This window comes from Ambystoma mexicanum, chromosome 12, assembly GCF_040938575.1.
Source record: "Ambystoma mexicanum isolate Mex_15411 chromosome 12, UKY_AmexF1_1, whole genome shotgun sequence".
Taxonomy (NCBI): domain Eukaryota; kingdom Metazoa; phylum Chordata; class Amphibia; order Caudata; family Ambystomatidae; genus Ambystoma; species Ambystoma mexicanum.
Genome location: NC_090936.1, coordinates 693,490,043 through 693,509,750, shown reverse-complemented (window position 1 = coordinate 693,509,750; position 19,708 = coordinate 693,490,043). Strand labels below are relative to the sequence as shown.

At 45.6% G+C, this 19,708-nt stretch overlaps 1 protein-coding gene across 1 annotated transcript in view; it reads left to right on the top strand.

Moving 5' to 3' along the window:
* The window catches only part of LOC138514007 (L-threonine ammonia-lyase-like), a 416,242-nt gene that overhangs the window by 97,238 nt on the left and 299,296 nt on the right, over positions 1-19,708 (top strand). Inside the window, exon 3 of the mRNA XM_069629234.1 lies at positions 18,163-18,341. Within this exon, the coding sequence (XP_069485335.1) occupies positions 18,163-18,341 (179 nt within the window). The remainder of the gene's footprint in view (positions 1-18,162; positions 18,342-19,708) is intronic.

Sequence of the window (19,708 nt, the reverse complement as noted above, 5' to 3'; positions counted from 1 at the left end):
ATGAGAACACTAACCTCATTTGAGAAGCTGATTTTCACTCCTGGTGATCTTGTAGTTGTATAATTGCCTCAACGCTCATGGTATGCGGGACACCCAATGTATGTAAAAGGGTGGCACAGAGAGCTAGGCAGGGACCTGGATGGGAAACTGTGGGCGGATCTATGGAAAAGAATCTCGAAGGTGACAATCAGCACTCAATATGCAGAACAAAATTACAAGATGCTAGTGAGGTAGTATTTAGCCCCTGAACGAGATGCCTGCATGGGCAAAAGCAAATCTCGGCTATGCTGGAGAGGGTGCGGAGCGGCAGGAACATATTTGCACATTTGGTGGAGCTGTCGCAAGTTAAAACCTTATTGGGAAGAGATGGTAGGTATACTGAGGCAGATCACAGGCCTGTTGATTGATTGCACTCGGAAGACTGCCTTCTGGGATGGTGGGCACCACAGCATGTCCAGGGCGAGGGTCGCTTGACCCAATCGATGCAGCTTCTCAGGCTGTTAATAGTGGCTAGAAACACTATTGCTGCACTCTGGAGGTCAGCCAGCTCCCCTTCTATTGATGACTGGTTAGATGTGGCGACTCCTTGTCTGTGAGAAAGTGCCATATGAACTACATAATATAGTGACACTTTTCTTTACGAAGTGGGAAGGATTTCTGCAATATATCAGAGTTACGAATAAGGACTGCACACAGTATTAAACATGTTGTAATTGGACAGTTGGGAAAGTACATGGAATAAAGAAGATAAGGTAGTAACTGAAAGGTAATGGAGTGATGGGTTGTGGATGGTACTGTGGGTGGACTTGGGAGGGTCAGGGAGGGATGTCGCAGGGACGTAATTTGGGGGTCGCTAGAAGTCACAGCTTCAACCTCTGGGTTCCCCCTTGCTATCCCTGTAAAAATAAGAAATATTATATATTTGTTTTAATGTATGCTCCTGAAATAGTGGGGTCCCCCGGCAGCCACTGCAGTGTGCAGCCCCACCACACCAGGGTGAAGGCTGGGCCGTGGCTTTCAACACGGGATTGGAACTCTCAGTCGGGGTTGGTGCTGACTGTGACATGTCGCATGTGTCACATGCCATGTTCAGCTCCAACCCCTTCTATTCCGGCTTCCTCGCGGATCATATACAGGAACAAGGAAGCTCTCCCAGCTTCCTGGTTCCTCGTTGTGAGCAACACAGAGGAGCCGAGGGTGGCTGGAGTGACAGACCGAAGCTGGAAACTTTTTAAAAAAATGTGATGTGTATTTTGCATGTGTCAAGTGCGTGTCAGATGTACATATGTGCTATGGGACAGTGAGTGGTGGGTGAATGAGATGAAATGTGATAGCTTGTGTTTGAATGTTCTGAGTGGGCGGGTGTGTGCCTGTGTAGAGAATGCAGTGATAGTGGATGTAAGAGAAGGTGGATGAGTGAGTGACTGGTGGGTGAATGAGTATGAATGTGATAGTGTGTTTCAATGTTCTGGATGGGTACGTATCTGTATGGAGAATGCAGTGTGAATGGACACAAGAGAAGGTGTATTGGTCAGTGAGTGGTGGGTGAATGAGTAGGAATGTGATAGTGTGTGTTTGAATGTTCTGGTGGGTGGGTGCGTTCCCGTGTGTAGAATGCAGTGCAAGTGGACGTGAGAGGTTTATGGGGGAGTGAGTAGGAATGTGAATGTGTGAGTGTGTGCATAAATGTTCTGGAGGGGTGCCTGTGTAAGTGTATGTGAGAGAAGGTATATAGGTGAGTGACTGGTGGGTGAATGGGTATGAATGTGATTGTGTGTGTGAATGGTCTGGATGGGTGGGTGCATGCCTGTGTGGTGAATGGTGTGTGAATTAATGTTTGTTTGTTTGTTTAGAATTTATTGTGCGCACCGGACCCTGGGGTATAAGGGCGCAGAAAGTAAGAATATGTACAGCTTAGAGCATAAGTTACAGGTTACAGTTACAAGTTACAGACATTACCAGTTACAGACATTACCAGTTATAGGTGCAAGTTTACAATACAAGTTTACAATCGTATGGTGCAGATACTGTGTAGCAAACAGGCGTGAGCATTATCATGGGTTCAATTAGCAGTTGCTGTCGTTAGCCAGTTGATTACAATTTGCCTGAATTTGGAAAAGGAGTGTTCTAGCCTCGCAGTAGTGGGTAATTCGTTCCACAATTGAGCAGCTTTGACTGGGAAGCTAGCTCCGCCTATGGTGGTCAGTTTAAAGCGTGGTACTTGTAAGCGATTGGTGTAAGCAAGTCTGGTTTGTCTTGTGGGGTGTGTTCTGGTGAATCTGTCCTTAAGATATTGGGGGGCTTTGTTGTGTAGGGATTTGTATGTGAGAGATGCAGTTTTGAGTCTGATTTTCTCATGGGTGGAGAGCCATTTGTGTTTCCTTCTTATTACTGTAATGTGTTCTCTCCTGGGGATGTTCAATGCCGCTCGGAGGGCCTTGTTTTGCTGTATCTGGATTTTGTTTATGATAGATTTAGTGGCTCCTATGTACAGTGCGTTACAATAATCTAGTTTAGAGATGATAAGGGCTCTGGCTAATGTTAGACAACTGTGCTGGGAAAGGAATTGTTTTCCTGCTCTAATGAGCTTACATGTGTAGGCTGTCGAGGAAGCTAGGGAGTTTACCTGTTTGGAGAATGATAGGGTAGAATCAAGGTAGATGCCTAATGTTTTAACTTCTTTGGCAACTTGTATGCAGTTCCCATCTATGATGAAGGAAGAGTAGTTTGAGCTTAGTTTTTTGATGAGGGGTGCGGTGCCTAGGATAAGAAGCTCAGTTTTATCATCGTTCAGGCATAGGCCATGGGTTGCCATCCATGCCTGAACGATGCTGTATATTTTGTTCACCATTGCTAGATCTTTTTCGTAAACCCCTGTGAGTGGGAGGAGGATCTGGGTATCGTCAGCGTAGTTGGTATACCTGATACCCAGATGGTCCAAATCATCAAACAGGGGCTTAGTGAATATGTTATATAGCGTTGGTGAAACGCATGATCCCTGTGGCACACCGCAGGTAATAGGGATGGGGTCTGCAGCTGCTATAGGTGAGAAAACCCTCATGGTGCGGTCACTGAGGAAGGATTGTATCCATGCTATAGCCTCAGTGGAGAAGTGTGCTGCTGAATCTAGGTGGTTACATAGGACTTTATGGTCCACTAAATCAAAAGCGGCCGATAGGTCTAGTAGCAGGAGGAGTGCTGGTTTTCCAGAATCTCTTACTTTGTCTATTTGGGCTTTCAGGTCAATCAATGCAGTTTCTGTACCGTGAAGAGGGCGGAAGCCAGATTGTCGGGAGCCTAGTAGTTGGTTTTGTTCCAGGAAGCTCTGGATTTGTATATATGCCACCTTGTCCAGTATCTTCAGAAGGAACGGTACCGTAGTAATAGGTCTATAGTTAGTGGGTATAGTGGGGTCTAGAGTAGCCTTTTTTAAGAGTGGGAGCACCCAGGACTCTTTTAAGTTACTGGGGATAATGCCTGTGGTAAAGGAGGCATTAATTAACTTGGTGATAAATGGTGCTAGATCTCGTGCGGCATCTTTGATGAGTTGTGCTGGACATAAGTCTCCTTTGCAGTTGGACGGTTTTAGACCGAGTATTACTTTCTCTACTTCTAGTATGGAGACTTTGGAGAAGTGGAATTGCGTAGTGGGTTTGGAGTTAGGAAGTGTCTTGATAGGCGGTAATATATTGGGTGCTAGGGTCTCACGTTTTAGTTCTATTTTCTTTTGGAGGTTTCGGACTTTGTTAGAGAGGGCTTGCTGGATTTCGGAGCACCACTTTTTATCTTTAAGACAGTTGTCTTGAGGTGTTATTGGGTTTTCCAGTTCTCTGAGTATGGTGAACAGTTCTTTAGTACTTGATTTGGCTTGTGTGATTCTGTTATTGTAGGTCTCTTGTTTAGCTAAGATGATTTCTTTTTTGTAATGAGAAGAGATTTTAGCTAATTTCAGTTTATTTTCTGGGCTGGGGTTAATTTTCCATGTATTTTCCCATTTCCTTTTTTCTAATCTCAGATTTTTTAAGAGAGGGGTGAACCAGTTGTTCAGGTGGTTCTTTGGCTTGCTGTTTCTGAGCTTGAGTGGTGCGATGTTGTCAAGAGTTTTGTTCATGATATTGTTAAATTCTTCCACTAGGCTGTTAGGGTTAAGGTTGTCAGGTAGAGCGTCCAAAGTGGGCATGATGCCGGGGAGTAGTTTGTCTAGTGTCATGTTTTTTTTGTTTCTGGTAAGTGCAGGAGGTGCACATGGTTGTTGCAGTTTGGGGGTGGCAGTGTCCAAGGAGAATGAGATTAGATGGTGATCTGACCAGATTTGGGGTGAGATGGTGAGAGTGGCTATAATGCAGTTGTGGTCAGCAATCCAATCAAGGGTTCTCCCTTTGATATGGGTGGGCTCAAGCACTCTTTGTGTGTAACCCAGTTCTGTTAGGGTGTTGGAGGCTGCTGTGGCTTGTAAGTCGTTGATATCATTAAAGCCAATATTGAGGTCGCCTAGTAATATTGATTGAGTAGTATCTTTAAGGTTTTCTGATAGGATGGTAGTTAAGTCTTCTATGAAATTCTTGATTGGACCTGGAGGTCTGTATATCAAGTGAAGGTTAAGGGTTTGTGAGTTAGCTGTAGGTGTCTTGGTGGACATTATCTCACAAGATTCAATGGTTGGTGAGGGGGTGAGTCTCGTCTGGAGTTTAGTTTTGACGATGATGGCTAGTCCTCCACCTCGAGCTCCGCACCTATCCGATCTGAGGATAGTATAATTATTGGGCACAGCTAGGGATAGTGCTGGGCCTGATGCCTCATGCAGCCAAGTTTCTGTAATGGCTAGGAAATCGTAGTCTTCTGTCAGGATAACTTCAGATATTTCTATGGCGTGGGCGACTAAGGATCTAGCGTTTATTAAGGCTCCTTTGAGTTTAGGTGTGCGGTTAAGATGTGTAGTAGTATTTTTTGCAGCATTGGGAGTGGCAAATGTTTCTTTGTTAGTTTGGTAGTTATTGTGCTTAACGTGGTTATGGGTGAATGGTTTGCGAGTAGGTTCTCGAGTGGTGTTAGTTTCGTATTTGATGAGCGGATCAAAGATTCTGGGTAGTCTTGCTCGTAATCTTAGGTTTCTGTCAGCTATGTTATATTGTGTAGTGGATTGTTGTATTGTAGTTGCTATAAGAGGCGACATAGTGAGATGTTCCCATGGGGCGAGTGAGGCAAGTGAGGAGGCCAGGTATACTAGATAGGATAGTATAAGGAGCATTGTGTAATGTGTAAGCGTCCTGTATCTGGATAGGTGGCTAGAGTTTTAGTTATGGTATAGTGCAGGCAGAGTAACTGCTAAGTCTGCTATGTTGTTATCTAGAGAATGAGGTCAGGCACATAGTGTTAAGTTGCAGTAATCATAGGGCTCGTACAGATAGCAGTGTGAGAGGAGATGTGTGGGTGGGTGAAAGGGGATGCCTGCGTGTGTATGTGTGTATGTCCCTGGGAGACTGGGGATCACTAGAACATTTTTGATACATCCTTTATTGACTTTGCATGTTTTACTGGTAATTTCGAGCAAAGCCAAGTTCATGTATGTCATTACCTGGCTAGGCTGGCATTTTGGTACAGCCAGCCTAGCCATTGCTTACTGTGGCACAACATTTATTACTCGCCATCTTTGATAAAGCAAGCATGATAAGTAGTATTACCTTGCTAGACTGACGTTTCGGTGTAGCAGCCTGTACATTTTTTACTGTAGCATGATGTTTTATTAACAGAGCATCTATGATGGAGCAAGGATGATAAGTGTTCCTGTGGGTCTAGACTGGTTTACATTGGAACCAGTTTGAACATTGTGAGGCAGGCATAGTATCAAGAGAGACACAGACTCAAGTGGGTTTGTTCAAAAACCTTTATTGACTAAAGTTCTTGTGTTGGTGTAATGCCTGACTGGACAATTCCCTCAACTTATGTTTCTAGCGGCCGTCGCTATATAAGAGTTCAAAATAAAAGTCTGTCTGTGTCTAAACCTATGCTTCCCCTCACTCTGTATAAAAACGCGATAGGAATTATTTTCAAAAATAAGTAGCTCAACAAAAATGTAAACCAGGATTGGTTTCAGGTGGTCTTACACCAGGTGCTGTTGGGTCAATGTCACACAAATATGTTCAATTCACAGAGCTATTCATAAGACCTTCTCCACAGGTCCCTTGTAGCTATTCTGACTACATTCAAATGTCTTTAAGTTCTTTGGGGTTCCCTTCCCCAAGCCTCAGCTTCATCAACTTTCAAAACACTATTACAAAATAACAACACAGTTCCTTTTGTAAGCTTTCCACGGTTCCCTTCCCCACACTTCAATCCTCTTTACCAGTTCAACAAAACTCAACAAGTCTCTGACTTGGTTAGGCTTCTTAGGGTTCCCGTCCCCAAGCTCAGGCCCCTTTCAACTTTGAAACACAAAAAAAACTCAGTTCTTTATTGGGCTGTACTTTGATTTCTTAAATAGGCCTCTCAGGGTCTCCTTCCTTCCCCAAGCTCTAGGCCACTTCCATATTTCAAACACAACATATGATTTATTGCATTTCTGTCTTGAATTCCTAAAGCATTCTTTCATGGGGTAGAATCAGAGGCTTTAAAAAATGCAAGGTTTTTTGCTTTTCCTAGTTGTGACAACTCTGACATTATTGCCCCTCTCTTGGCTCTCACGTTCTTCTATTACCTCTTTATTCCATTTCAATGCTAGTTGCATCCCTTTTCTTCTGCTTTCCTTTATGTGCACCCTTGCACCTTATTTACTAATTTGCTGTCCTTTGCGTGCACCTTTGCAGCCTCTTTTGGTTCTGTGCAGACTGGCACCTTTCTTTTCATGCCGCAGACACTCTTCTATAACTTTCTCGTGCCCCTCTCTTATTACGGGCCATTCACTGTTTCTTTTTCACTTTCTCTCATCTTCTGTTTCAACCAGGCTTTCACTTGCATTTTGCCCCGATCTGATTTTCTTGCAAGCTTTCTGTCAGGCCTTACACCATGTGGATAGTCCAAAAAGTCCCCCTCCTCCTCCTCACCTGTCAGATTCTCAGACGAAGATATGGGTCTTCTTCCCTTCTTTCTGCGGAGTACTTGTTTCTTCTTATGAAGATATAGCCTCCCTCGAAGAACCAGGAGTGGCAACCGAGGAGGAAGGAGAGCTCCGGAGGGATAGAGAGAGAGACCCGGAAGCGAGTCAATACCGAAAGTAAAGACAGCAGAAACGCTGCAAGCAGCGCCAAAGAAAGACGAGAAAGAGTGAAAGCGGGATGGAAAGCAACGGAAAGGAATACCTGAGAACGGTAAGCGGAGAGAGAGGGAGAAAGAACAAGGCACGAAAAAATGGGTGGAAGGAAATAACGGAAGAGCAGTAGCGCATAGACCCAAGGAAAAGCGAAGGGTTGCAACGCACCGTTGCAGGGGGGGCCTGGCTAAGTACCTCTGCCGGCATAGAGGAAAAGAAAACTAGACCTACAACACCCAGAAGTGGGAAAGAAAACAAAGGCACATTAATGGCGTCTGATCGTCCATTCTCTCCACAGCTGCCCGGAATGTCGGTGCATGACAGTATACCCCCTCTGCATTGAGGGTCCCCCCGGCTTATTGGGATGCCGGCTATGATAACTACGAATCAACCGGGAGGCGTGTAGATGGTAAACAGGTTCCCAGGAATCCTCGGAATGGGGGAATCCTTTCAATGGACCAGGTATTCTAAACGTCCCTTCCGATATCTAGAGTCCGCAAGGGACGCCACCTCATATTATTCCGGGGGTATGTCCTGGTTGATCTGATTGTGAGGGTGAGGGTGTTGATATGGATCCGAATGATATTCTTTGAGTAGTGAGGAATGAGAGACAGGGTGTATGCGCTTCATATGGTCAGGTAATCGTAGGCGATAAGCTAAAGGATTGATCCGTTCAATGATGATAAAAGGACCTATATATCTTGGAGATAGTTTAGAAACCCGTAACCAACGTGGCAGAAATCTAGTAGACAACCAAACCTTGGTCCCTTTTTCCCATAAGGGATGAGCCTGGTGACGGGAGTTGTAATGTGTCTTGCATCTACATTGGGCGGCCAGTAATGATTTGAGGGTAAGGACATGGGCTTTAGAAATGCTATCAAGAACGGCATTAACCGATGGTACTGCTGAGGCCTTTGAGATCATTGGGTAGAAGGGAACACAGATGAAAACCATAGGTGAAAAAAAGGACTCATCATAGTGGCACTGTGTTTGACATTATTATAGGCAAATTCAGCTGTTAGCAACAGTGTCACCCAGTTATCTTGTTGCGAATTAGTGTAACAGTGAAATATTGCTCCAAAGAGGCATTAAGCCTCTCTGTCTGCCCGTTTGTCTGAGGGTGAAACCCTGACGACATGGCGTGTTCTATACCCAACTTAGTACACAGAACCTTCCAAAACCGAGATGTGTATTGGCTACCACGATCAGATATTATCTTTTCTGGTAAGCCATGTAGCCTAAAAACGTCCTTTACGAATACTTCAGCCATCTCAGCAGCGGTGGGAAGGCCGAGGAGAGGAAAGAAATGGGCTAACTCGGTGAATGAGTCCACCGTTACCATAATGCACAACTTCCCCTCTGAAGGTGGCAAATCTACAATAAAGTCTGTAGACAGAACACTCCATGTTCTGGTAGGTAGCGGTGATGAATGTAAGTGACCGATAGGCTTCCTCAAGGTGTATTTAGACCTGCAAGCAGTCGGACAGGAGCGAACGTACTTGTGCACGTCTGATACTAGGCCTGGCCACCAAAACTGCCTCCTGAGAAGTTCAACCGTGTTGGTCTTGCCCCTATGTCCAGCCATACGGTTGTCATGACACCATTTAAGGGCAATGTTTCGGCTCTCAACGTCAGGTAGAAATAGATTATCATTGAAGAACAACAGGCCTTCCTGTGTCTTGATCTGGTCTTCATGTGTTAAAGTTGGAAGGAGAGTTACACTGCTAGTAGCTGTTTTAACTTTCTGTAGGAATCCTTACACCTGACTAACGATCTTGGAAGGGGATATGATCGGTTCTGGGCGATGTTCTAATACTGTACCAGGAATGGGCATGCGGGAAAGGGCATCAACTAGAGTGTTCTTAGACCCTGGAATGTAAGTGATGGTAAATTCATACTGCGCAAAGAAATGGACCCACCTAGCTTGTCGGGAGTTACTACACTCCATCTGTTGAATAAATGTCAGATTCTTGTGATCTGTCCGTAACACAAACGGAAAGGTGGCACCCTGTAACAAATACCTCCACTCTTCACAGGCGGTCTTCATAGCGAGGATCTCTTTTTCTATCACCGAATAGTTTACTTGGCTAGGAGTAAGAGTCTTGGAAAGGTATGCAATAGGTTGTTCCTTGCCCTGGTATTCCTGCAACAATACAGCTCCCAAGGCAGCTGCAGAAGCGTCCGTTTCTACTATGAAGGGACGTTCCTGGTCAGGTTGTCGGAGTATGGGAGCTTTGCAGAAAAGCTGTTTGAGACGGGAGAAGGCGTCTTCCGCTTGTTGAGTCAATTTAAACTGGGACGAGGATTTCTTGAGGAGTGAAGTGATGGACAATACGGTGTTTGAAAAATTTTAAATGAACTTGCGGTAAAAATTTGCTAACCCTAAGAATCTCTGGACCCCCTTAATGGTCGTAGGGGAAGGCCATTTCAGAATAGCTTCAACCTTTTGTGGGTCCATCTGGATACCAGCATTGGTCAAGATAAACCCCAAGTATGGAACTGTGAGAGCTTCAAAAACACATTTCTCTGGATTTATAAGGAGATGGTTTTCACTAAGGCGTTGTACCACCTGTTTAAGGTGGTTCTTAAATTGCTCAAACGAGGAGGAGTATACTAGAATATCATCCAGATATACAATTGTGGTGTGAAATAAGAGATTTGAAAGAATACGATTCATGAATCTTTGGAATATGGAAGGTCCATTGACAAGGCCAAAGGGCATTACACAGTACTCAAGTGTCCATAAGGTGTCCGGAATGCAGTCTTACATTCATCACCCTTCCGTATACGGAGAAGATGATATGCCCGTCGCAAATCGAGTTTTGAAAACACCACTGCCCCTTGCACGGCCTCCAGAATGTCCTTGATGAGTGGCATAGGATACCTGTCTCGAATGGTAACTTGATTTAAACCACGATAATCTATACATGGTCTTAGTTCGTGAGTGTCCCGTTTAGGAACAAAAAACAGGGATGCCCCTGCCGGTGAATGAGAAGGGAGAATTAACCCATTCTGAATGTTTTCATCGAGCTATCTTCGTAGGGCTTCCTTCTCTTTAAGGGACAGTGAAAACATATGACCAAAGGGCACCAGAGCGTTGGGGACCAATTCGATGGAACAATCTTCTGGACGATGTGGAGGCAGAGTTTGTGGATCATCTGCAAAAAACACCTCATGATACTCACACAGACTGGCTGGTATATGATTGATTCCTACTGCTCTTGAAGGAGAGTACGATTCAGTTACCGCCTTGACCATGGCATAGTGGGTTCCTGATGAGCACTGTTTAACACAGATGTCAGAGGAAATGCCATCTGATTCCTTGTCCAAACTATAGTAGGATTGTGTCTACGGAGCCAAGAAATCTCCAATATAATGGGAAAATGTGCGGCTCTTATTAGGTCAAACTGTATCGTTTCAGAACGCTGCATGATGGTCATGATAAGTGGAGTTGTGACATGAGTAATGAGTCCAGAACTTAGTGGCCTACCATCCACTCCTTCCACCTTCTGATCCTCTCCTCTTTCAAGCAACTCAATACCAGTCTTCTTAGCCCATACAGTGTCCTTAAAGCATCCTGCTGCTCCGCAATCAACCAGTCCCAGGGCATCTATAACAGTTTGCCCAAGGTGTAGTTGTAAATTCACAACCATAAGACGATTGTCGTCAGTGGAAACTGCCGAGGTTACTGACATGGGGACTGCAGTGTGACCCTCGAGAACCCGCCGCTACTGGGCATTCACGTAACATATGCTTGTTGGATTCTCAATACATACGCAATAGGTTGTCTCTTCTTCTCTTTCTTTCTTCAGGAGTCAAAGGACCCCGGGCAACACCAATCTGCATAGGTTCCTCTTTAGGGGGTCTGGGTGAGGAGGACATTGGAGTGGAAGAATCAGGAGGTAGGTAAGGAATACGAGTCTTTTTTCATTGAGCTCGTCTTTCTGCAATTCTATAGTCTAGTTGTAGCACCGTAGATAACAGATCAGAAAATGAGGTAGGTCGGGCTATTCTGGTGAGTTCATCCTTGAGATCTTCTCGGAGTCCTTGTATGAATATAGTGAACTGTGCCGCTTCTAGCCAACCAGTCTCGGCTCCACTTTCTTGAATTGGGAAATGTAAGTAAGCAAGTCTGAGGTTCCTTGTCGAATGTCCAGGAGCTCTTCACTGGCCACCTGAACTGCTTCTTGACGCTCGAATGCTTGTTTGAATTGAGCTGTGAAAGCAGCATAATCCTGCAAGAGGGGGCTAGCACCCGTGACCAGAGGAGTTGCCCAAGCCAGGGCATTACCGTTAAGATTAGAGATCAAAAACCCAATTCGGGCCTGATCGGAGGCAAAGGTCTGAGGACGAAAGGTAAAGAATATTATTCAGGCTTCCATAAAGTGCTTGAAACTATGTGGCGTGCCGTCGTATTTCCCAATGCTATAGGCATGGAAGGGAGTTGTGCCTGCAGCTGTTCTTGAACCACCATCCTCTGTTGAAGGGTAGCATTCTCGGTCTTTAATGTCTGTACTTCTTGTGATAGATTCTGGATTGCATTAACCAATTCCTGGACCTGTTCTGCTGTAGCCATATTAGTTTCTTCGTGGCGTTGCAAACTGTCAGGCCTTACACCATGTGGATAGTCCAAAAACTCCCCCTCCTCCTCCTCACCAGTCAGATCCTCAGAAAAAGATATGGGTCTTCTTCCCTTCTTTCTGGGGAGTACTTGTTTCTTCTTATGAAGATATGGCCTCCCTCGGGTGGACGCCACTCTGCCGGCTTGTGGGAGAGCAGAACAGCAGGGGACACCCTCCCGCGAGAGCCGAGGAAGAGGAAAAAGCCAAAAGGCACAAATAACCTCTTCAAAGTGGTGTTGAGGATTTCACAAAGAAGAAGAACAGTCTGGAGGCAGTTCAATGGAGGCAAGTCTATGATGCAATTGAAGGAGAGCAGCCTGGTGCCTTGAGAGCGTGGAAATCCGGTCGTAGTATAAGTAACTCAGAGCGCTGGGAGACAGTCAAACCCCAAACAATCCACGGGTTCAACGTAGCCAGGAGAAGGAGGGCACCGAAGGACAGAAACAAGAAGGGAAGTGAACCAGCCTAAAATAGATTGCAGGAGGGAAAAAAAAGGATAAAGAAGAACCAGTAGCGGTAACCAAGGAGGAAAGGAGAGCTCCGGAGGGATAGAGAGAGAGACCCGGAAGCGAGTCAATACCGAAAGTAAACACAGCAGAAACGCTACAAGCAGCGGCAAAGAAAGATGAGAGAGAGCGAAAGCGGGATGGAAAGCAACGGAAAGGAAAACCTGAGAACGGTAAGCGGAGAGAGAGGGAGAAAGAATGAGGCACGAAAAAATGGGCGGAAGGAAATAATGGAAGAGCAGTAGCGCATAGACCCAAGGAAAAACGAAGGGTTGCAACGCACCGTTGCAGGGGGGGCGTGGCTAAGTACCTGCGCCGGCAGCGAGGAAAAGAAAACCAGACTTACAACACCCAGAAGTGGGAAAGAAAACAAAGGCACATTAATGGCGTCTGAGTGTCTATTCTCTCCACAGCCACCCGAATGTCAGAGCATGACACTTTCTTTTGCTTTCTGTCTCCTTGCTGCACTTTTAGCCTTTTCACTTTTCTTTCGCTTTTTACTTTCACACTTATCTCTCTTTCCGATTCTATGCCTTTCTCCCTCTCCGCTCTCATCTAAATGCATGCTCCCAGGGTTTCTCTCACATTTACAGGGCAGCGTCGCATAGAGAGGCGGCTCTTTCAGGCAGTGCGGGATGGAGGTCAGGTTCCCCCCACCTGCCCCTGGGGCACCCCTGGGGCCGGCACTGACCCCAAGGGAACAAGCAATTTGCTGGTCCTTCCCTGCGGAATGCAGTCAGCACTTCTACGGCTCCCTGGCCATGCTGCATCCCACACACACCGGACCAGCGTCTGCGCGCCGTCTCCCTCCTGCCTGCAGCTTCTGCTTCTCTCCGCTTCTAGACTTCACTGGACTGGACTGCAGCCCGAGCTCGCTCAAGTTTCTGTGACGGACCATACCTTTTATAGCTGAACACACAGTCAAGTGGAGTCAGGTGTGAATGGTTACCGATCACTGCCTGGCTCTGCCTGACTCTATTAGTGGGACAATGGTTTTTCTAAAGTCGTTTGCCCATAATTTCCCCATGTTTTCCCTATTGGTAATCCTCATTGATCTTAGTGGCCTCCTCCTCGTCTCAGTATTTCTTGAAAATGGGGTGGGGGAGATGAGCTGAGAGTGTAAATCTTTCTTTGAGATTAGGGAAGATTGTTTAAAGGGATAACCGGGTTTCATTTGAGTTTTGGTCACCTTATCTGAATATTGCCAGGGGATATATGAATTTTTCCTTTTGTGTTCACCCCTGCCGGAGGAAATTGCCCCTAGCTTCCGGTCTGCTGCTGATCTACGCGTAATGGGCGTTAGGCGATTTCCCCAATGATTTGGAGAGAATGAAAATGTTTTATTCTCAGTGCTCTGATCCCGTGCCACCTGTGCCTTTCTCCCGCTCCCTTGTGGGTAATTAGCTCCTTTCCTCCTTACACTGGGGCCATGATGGATAGGGTATGATCTGAGGATCCTGCCGCCCTGATTTAGGTCATGGGAGTAGAGATATCCCACAAAGGCACCTGGGACTTCCTCTATCACCACTGTCTGGTTGGAATACTGCGTCTTCCTTCGGGTATTTTCCAATGGGCAACCCTGACCTCCCCAACCCAAGTGATCCTCCCTCGCTTGTCCACCCCCCTGGTTGGGATACAAAATCGATGGCCCTCCCCAGGCCACCCGAATAGAAGATTCTCTGTGTCTACATGGGAGAATACCCCAGGTTTCTCACAATATGCTTTATTATTGTGACATGTCACTTTTAAAGGCCAAACCAACGGTAGTGTTCTCTTACATAGGAGTACTTTCATATATTGTCAGAGCCAGCTTTGTGCCTACTGCCAGTAATGATACTCATATTCGCTTTGAGGTGTTTTTTAAAGTATGTTGTTATATGGGAATAATAGCATATGTTGGTGGAGCCAGCATAGAAATGTACGGGCACAGTCAGCATGAACATGTTTTTATACTGGCACATATTGAAGGGACCTGCATGACAATGCATTGGGAAATGCACTTTTGGTGACTTGTATCTATTGTACTTTTGTCCATGAGTTACCCTACAGCCTACAAAACCGATTGCAAACTGTCTGGCCTTCTACCCAAATTTCACAGAAAGTGTGCTGTGTAATGCACCATTTTAACTCATTATTCAAAACATTTTCTAATGGGCGGGGGAAGAATCTCCCTGGCCCCCAAACCCATTTTCGTTAGTTTGGGCCCCCTCACTATGCTCAGTCGCAGTCGCATATTTGTGGCAAATATTTACACCCTGCAAAAAAAACAACTCACCAGCCACCACTGGTGGCTGATATATTTTGGGACCAGGCACCGCCCATTTCTTTCTACGCTAGGTGAAACATTTAAGCTCTGATTAAAAAACATTTACTTCTTTCACTTGGAGTAGTGCATCCCCTTGCAGCGGCATAACCATCATGAACATTGCGTACTCGTGGTGGTACGGGCCGTTCTTGGGACACGCGGTGGTGCAGGCCGTTCTGGGGTGTGGCGTGCCCTGTGCTTTGTTAAGGAGCTTGGGTGGGGGGCCCTCAGCACGGCTCAAATTTTGTGCTACGCCACTGATTGGGCTCTGCTCACCTTGAACGCATTCAAGTATGATGTAATTGGTTGAGAGGGGCCGCAAACTCAACCAGGACCCTGCTCTGGTGCAACGCTGTTTAAGAAAAAAAGCATTGTATACAGAGTCTCAGAAGTGAGAGAGCCATGGAGGTACCCACCCCTCCCCACTCAAACCCCTTTTTGGAAAGGGCTTTGTGGTAGCTTCATTCACAGGCCGGTCCTGTGGGGATAATTGAATAATGCACCTCGCACACAGGGCTTTGAAAATCGTAGATGCATTGAGCCCCACTCTTGAGGGAAGTGCAGCCCCCTTGCCCCACACACCTCAACCAGTTAAAAAAGATTGAAGAAGAGCCATGTATCAAATCCTAGAACATGTTCGGCTCTGGGTTGTGGGGGACAACATGTGGTTGCTTGTCACATAACTAAAAGATAAGTGCACACGATGACAGATGGCTTCAGCTTACATCCGCACAATAGGTTTCTTCTATCGTAGTGGTAGCTGACTCATAGCTATGGTTATAACCAGTGAATTTTTGTTGATACTAAATCCTAGTCAATAATTTAATCTTCACGCTTTGCTCGTGCAGCTTTTTGCTCCTGGGTAAACAGACGGCGCATGCCTCCCCAGGTCAGTGTTTTTTTGCTTGTTTAACACATCAATGCCACAGATAACGAGTACGTCTGTGTCCATCGATCTATAGATGTTACAAGTACTGCATTATGTATGTTTTACATATAGTCTCCCTGTCAAATCGTGAAAATGGCATTCCCCAAATGTAATATTGTGGACAAATCTTGCCTCCCTCTGTGCCTCGGTTCTTATATCTGGTGGAAATGAGAGCTGTAAGGAAGTTTGGAAAAACGCCTAGTCTAACCATAAATCTAAGATGGGAGCAAGCTGTGACCATCAAATAATAAGGTAGTCCTAGTGGGTCTTGTCAAATAAAAGGGCCTATGCTAAAAAAAAACTATTGTGAATCCTTACAACTCAATACACAAAGAGTGAGGGATAGGATTCATAAGAAAGAAAGAAGTGTTCACAAAATGATAAGTTAGGATGTGGTAGCCGGGGGTCTCCCGTCCCCACATTTTGAGCATGGGACAAGGTGAGACTCCTGAGCACAGCACACTCTTGAGCTTTCCCACCAAGAGAGTATAGTTATGTTCTCAGGTATCAGGATCTTCGGTGGTTAAGTCTCATTTATACAAAAAAATCTCTTGCCTTCGAGGACCTGATGTGTTCAAAATAACCAAACAAAAAGTTCCTTTCCGTATGTATGTTGGGTAATGACGTTTCACCCCTGGATCCCCCTAGTCCGGGTTCAGACCCTTCTCGAATGTTAGCCTCCTTCGGTCGGGTTCACTTTGGCTTTTTCCTAAACAATTTCACAGGTTGCATGCACAAGTCTTTGGATGATGGCTTTTCACCCCGGGTTACCCCTCTTCCAGGTTCAGAGTCTTCTCGAATGTTAGCCTCCCTCTGTCGGGTTCACTACGGCTCTTATTCAAACAGATTTCACTTATTGTATTCATGGGTCTTTGGGTGATGGCTTTTCACCCTTGGATCCCCCACTTCCGTGCTCATATCCATCTTGAAAGTTAGCCTTGCTCCGTCGGGTTCACTACGGCTTTTATTCACAAGTCTTAATGTCCTTTTAGACAATTCACTGTGGACATCCCTTTGTCGGGTTCGCTCTTGTCAACACAATGTTCATTGGGGCATCTTGCTTTGCCCAGTTCTGCAGGCATCCCTCCTCCGGGTTCAAATTTGCCAGCCTCACAGTTCCTTCTACTTTCGCACTATGTGGGATTTGCTTCCCTTTGTTTTCCAATTACCTGTCAGTCAAAGATTTTCGACTGTACAGGGGATTTTGCTAGACCCCTGCATGACCACTTTGACATTATCCTTGTGGCTCTCCTAAGGCCTTCTGGTATTGGTAGTTTCAAAAATAGGGGAATCAACCAGAGTCTCTCAAGTGAGCAGCCGGACTCCTATGCAGCTGGTTTTCCCTGGTTTTCCCATGGCATGTTAACAGTTCTTTGATTTTCCCTTAATTTGCCATTCGCAACTTTGGGTCAGCACAATGTGGTTTCTTATCGGGTCTTCTTTCGACTTTATGGCTGTGATAAACCGCTTGGCTTTTCTTGTCTTTGGAGGCAAGGACAGTGTCACAGTAGTAAGCATCTCTCCCTGCCTTGGATATCAGTGTAGGAGGGCTCCGTATACCATTGACATCTACTGCAACACATGCTGGCTATTGTTTGCAGTCTTGTGATTCCTTTTACAGAGACTTTGTGGGTCTTGCTTGAAAGGGCAGGGTCGCTTCTCCTTGTCGCCCTTTCGGTTCTCACCACCTTTCTCCTTCTCTTGAACTGATACCTTGGGATAGCTATTTCATCATGCAGTCTGCCTTATTCGTAGTGTGCTCTCGTGCTCCACCTTTTATCCCTGTGGAGAAGGGAAAGGGCCGTCAGGTGTGTGTGATTATGGTCAATTGCCTGACTTTGCCTGACCCTTGTGTTGGGACATGTCAGGAAAACGCTCTGGTGTTGGTCAATGGACTTTCGTGAGAAATTGTTTGTGTCGGGAAAGGGTGGGGGGGGTTAGAGTTTCTGAGTATCCTACGTGGAAGGATGGGGAAAAGGTGTTATAAGAAGCAGAATATCGGTGTCTTACCCGTCGGTGTCCCACTTCCACTCCCTGACGACCCCCCATCCAGATGATCATCCCGCACTGGTCCCGCAGGAACTGGATCTAATAGCGATGGCCGTGTCCTGGCCACCTGGTTGACAGAGCCCCTGGGACTAGCAAGTGAGACACCTCTAGGTTTCTCACAGAACGCCTGGAAACACAGGTGTTAGATGCATCTGAAGGTTGTGTGCCATCACTTCCAGTGATGTCACTTGGGGCGGGGGTCAAATGACCTCCCTTCCTGTGATGTCATCAAAGGTCAAGGCCCGTGTGATGTCACTTCCACTACCCCTGGCATTTTGGTGAAATGACATCCCTGGGATGTAAGTGCGGTATGTAACTTCATAGTTGTGTACAGTTTCTGAGTTGAGATTTGTTGTATAGTCGTCTTGAAACTTTAATAAAAAAGGTTTGAACACATAAATGTTTGAGTCAATTTCTCCATTCTACTACGGGCAAAGAGTGAACAGATGTGCAGTGCTGTAAATGTTGGTGCTGTGACAATTACATTCTTTTTTCCTTCTTGGCAGGTTCTTTTAAAATCAGAGGAGTTGCAAATCAATTTGCTCGTGCACAGCAAGGGCCATTCATCACAATGTCTGCGGGGAACTATGGGCGCGCGTTTGCGTATGCACTAAAGTGGTTTGGACATGAGGGGAGGGTCCTCATGCCAAATACAGCTCCACCTTCAAGAGCCTCCGTCATTTCCGTAAGTGTTTGCATTTTCAGTGTTGAACATTGGGTGGTACCAGTTCTTTTTAAGTAGCTTATACAAATCTATTATTTTTTAAACATACATGCAAACAAGCAGCTCTTGTAACACAGACGTCCCTGCTCCAACCGGAGTTCGCCACATGTTCAAACAAAGAGGTTAATTGCACAACTGTGCCCATCACTCTGGTCCCAATTGCAAGGGTATCTAAGGGAAATTACTCAACACAGGTTCCAGTAGAAAATGATTCGCTTTATTGCATCTTCTTAAAGGAATTAGCCTTTGTGGCGCATTTTTGCTAACGTCCCAACGGTGTCCCCTGGCTGCGAAAGTATCATTCATTAGGATCTACAGTTTGTTGTCTTCTATCTAGTTCGACTGCTGAATGTCGAATTTTGACTTTTCTGTTGCAATGCGGGGGTTGCCTGCCCCTCTTCCGAACTACACGCACAGACAGTCTCTCTCTCTCTCTCTCTCTCTCTCTATATATATATATATATATATATATATATATATATATATATATATATATAGATATAGATATAGATATAGATACATATATTTTTTTCACAGAAAAATCTTTAGTTGCAGCGACATTAAGATGAGGACTTAACGTAACTAAACCCCTTAAATTCAGCTTAAGCCACCTTTACTTTGTGCCCCCTGTTGCGCGGCCTATGACCACAATGATGACATCACCGATCACATCACTGAAAGCATCACTAATTACATTACAACAGTAACTGCCATTAAGGTTTGCCTTCAGCCATGGTCAGTCTGCATGGCCAAATATATATATATCACCATCGCCAGGGCAATAATTGGATCCAGGATGGACTATTGCAATGCCCTCCTTGTTGGGACTTCGTGTAAAAACCTGGCTAAGCTCCAAATGGCCCAGAAAATTGCCCTTGGGGCCGCCACAGGAACCTCAAGGAAAGACCACATTTCGGAAGTGAGAAGGCAGGCCCACTGGTTGCCTGTCGAAGAGAGAATTGTCTTCAAAACTCTCGCCCTCACGCATAAATGCCTGCATGAACTCTACATTCCCCTACCTAGCTCAAAGAATTTCCATTCATACTTCCACCAGACCTCAGAGACAAGGCTACTCGAACATGATTCGCACTCCCAAGACAAGGAAAGTCTGCGTCGGTGGCGCTAGCTTTCCTACGATGGCCACCTACCACTGGAATGCCCTTCCCACACACCTAAGAACGATAGAGTCCCACCAAGCATTCCGTAAAGCAATCAAAACCAAGCTTTTTGTTTAAATTGTATGAGTCGTCCGCTATCTGTGTTGTAATAAGGACTGCGATGCATAACTCTTAACAAAGTCTGCTATTTAAACTCTAATGATTTATGTA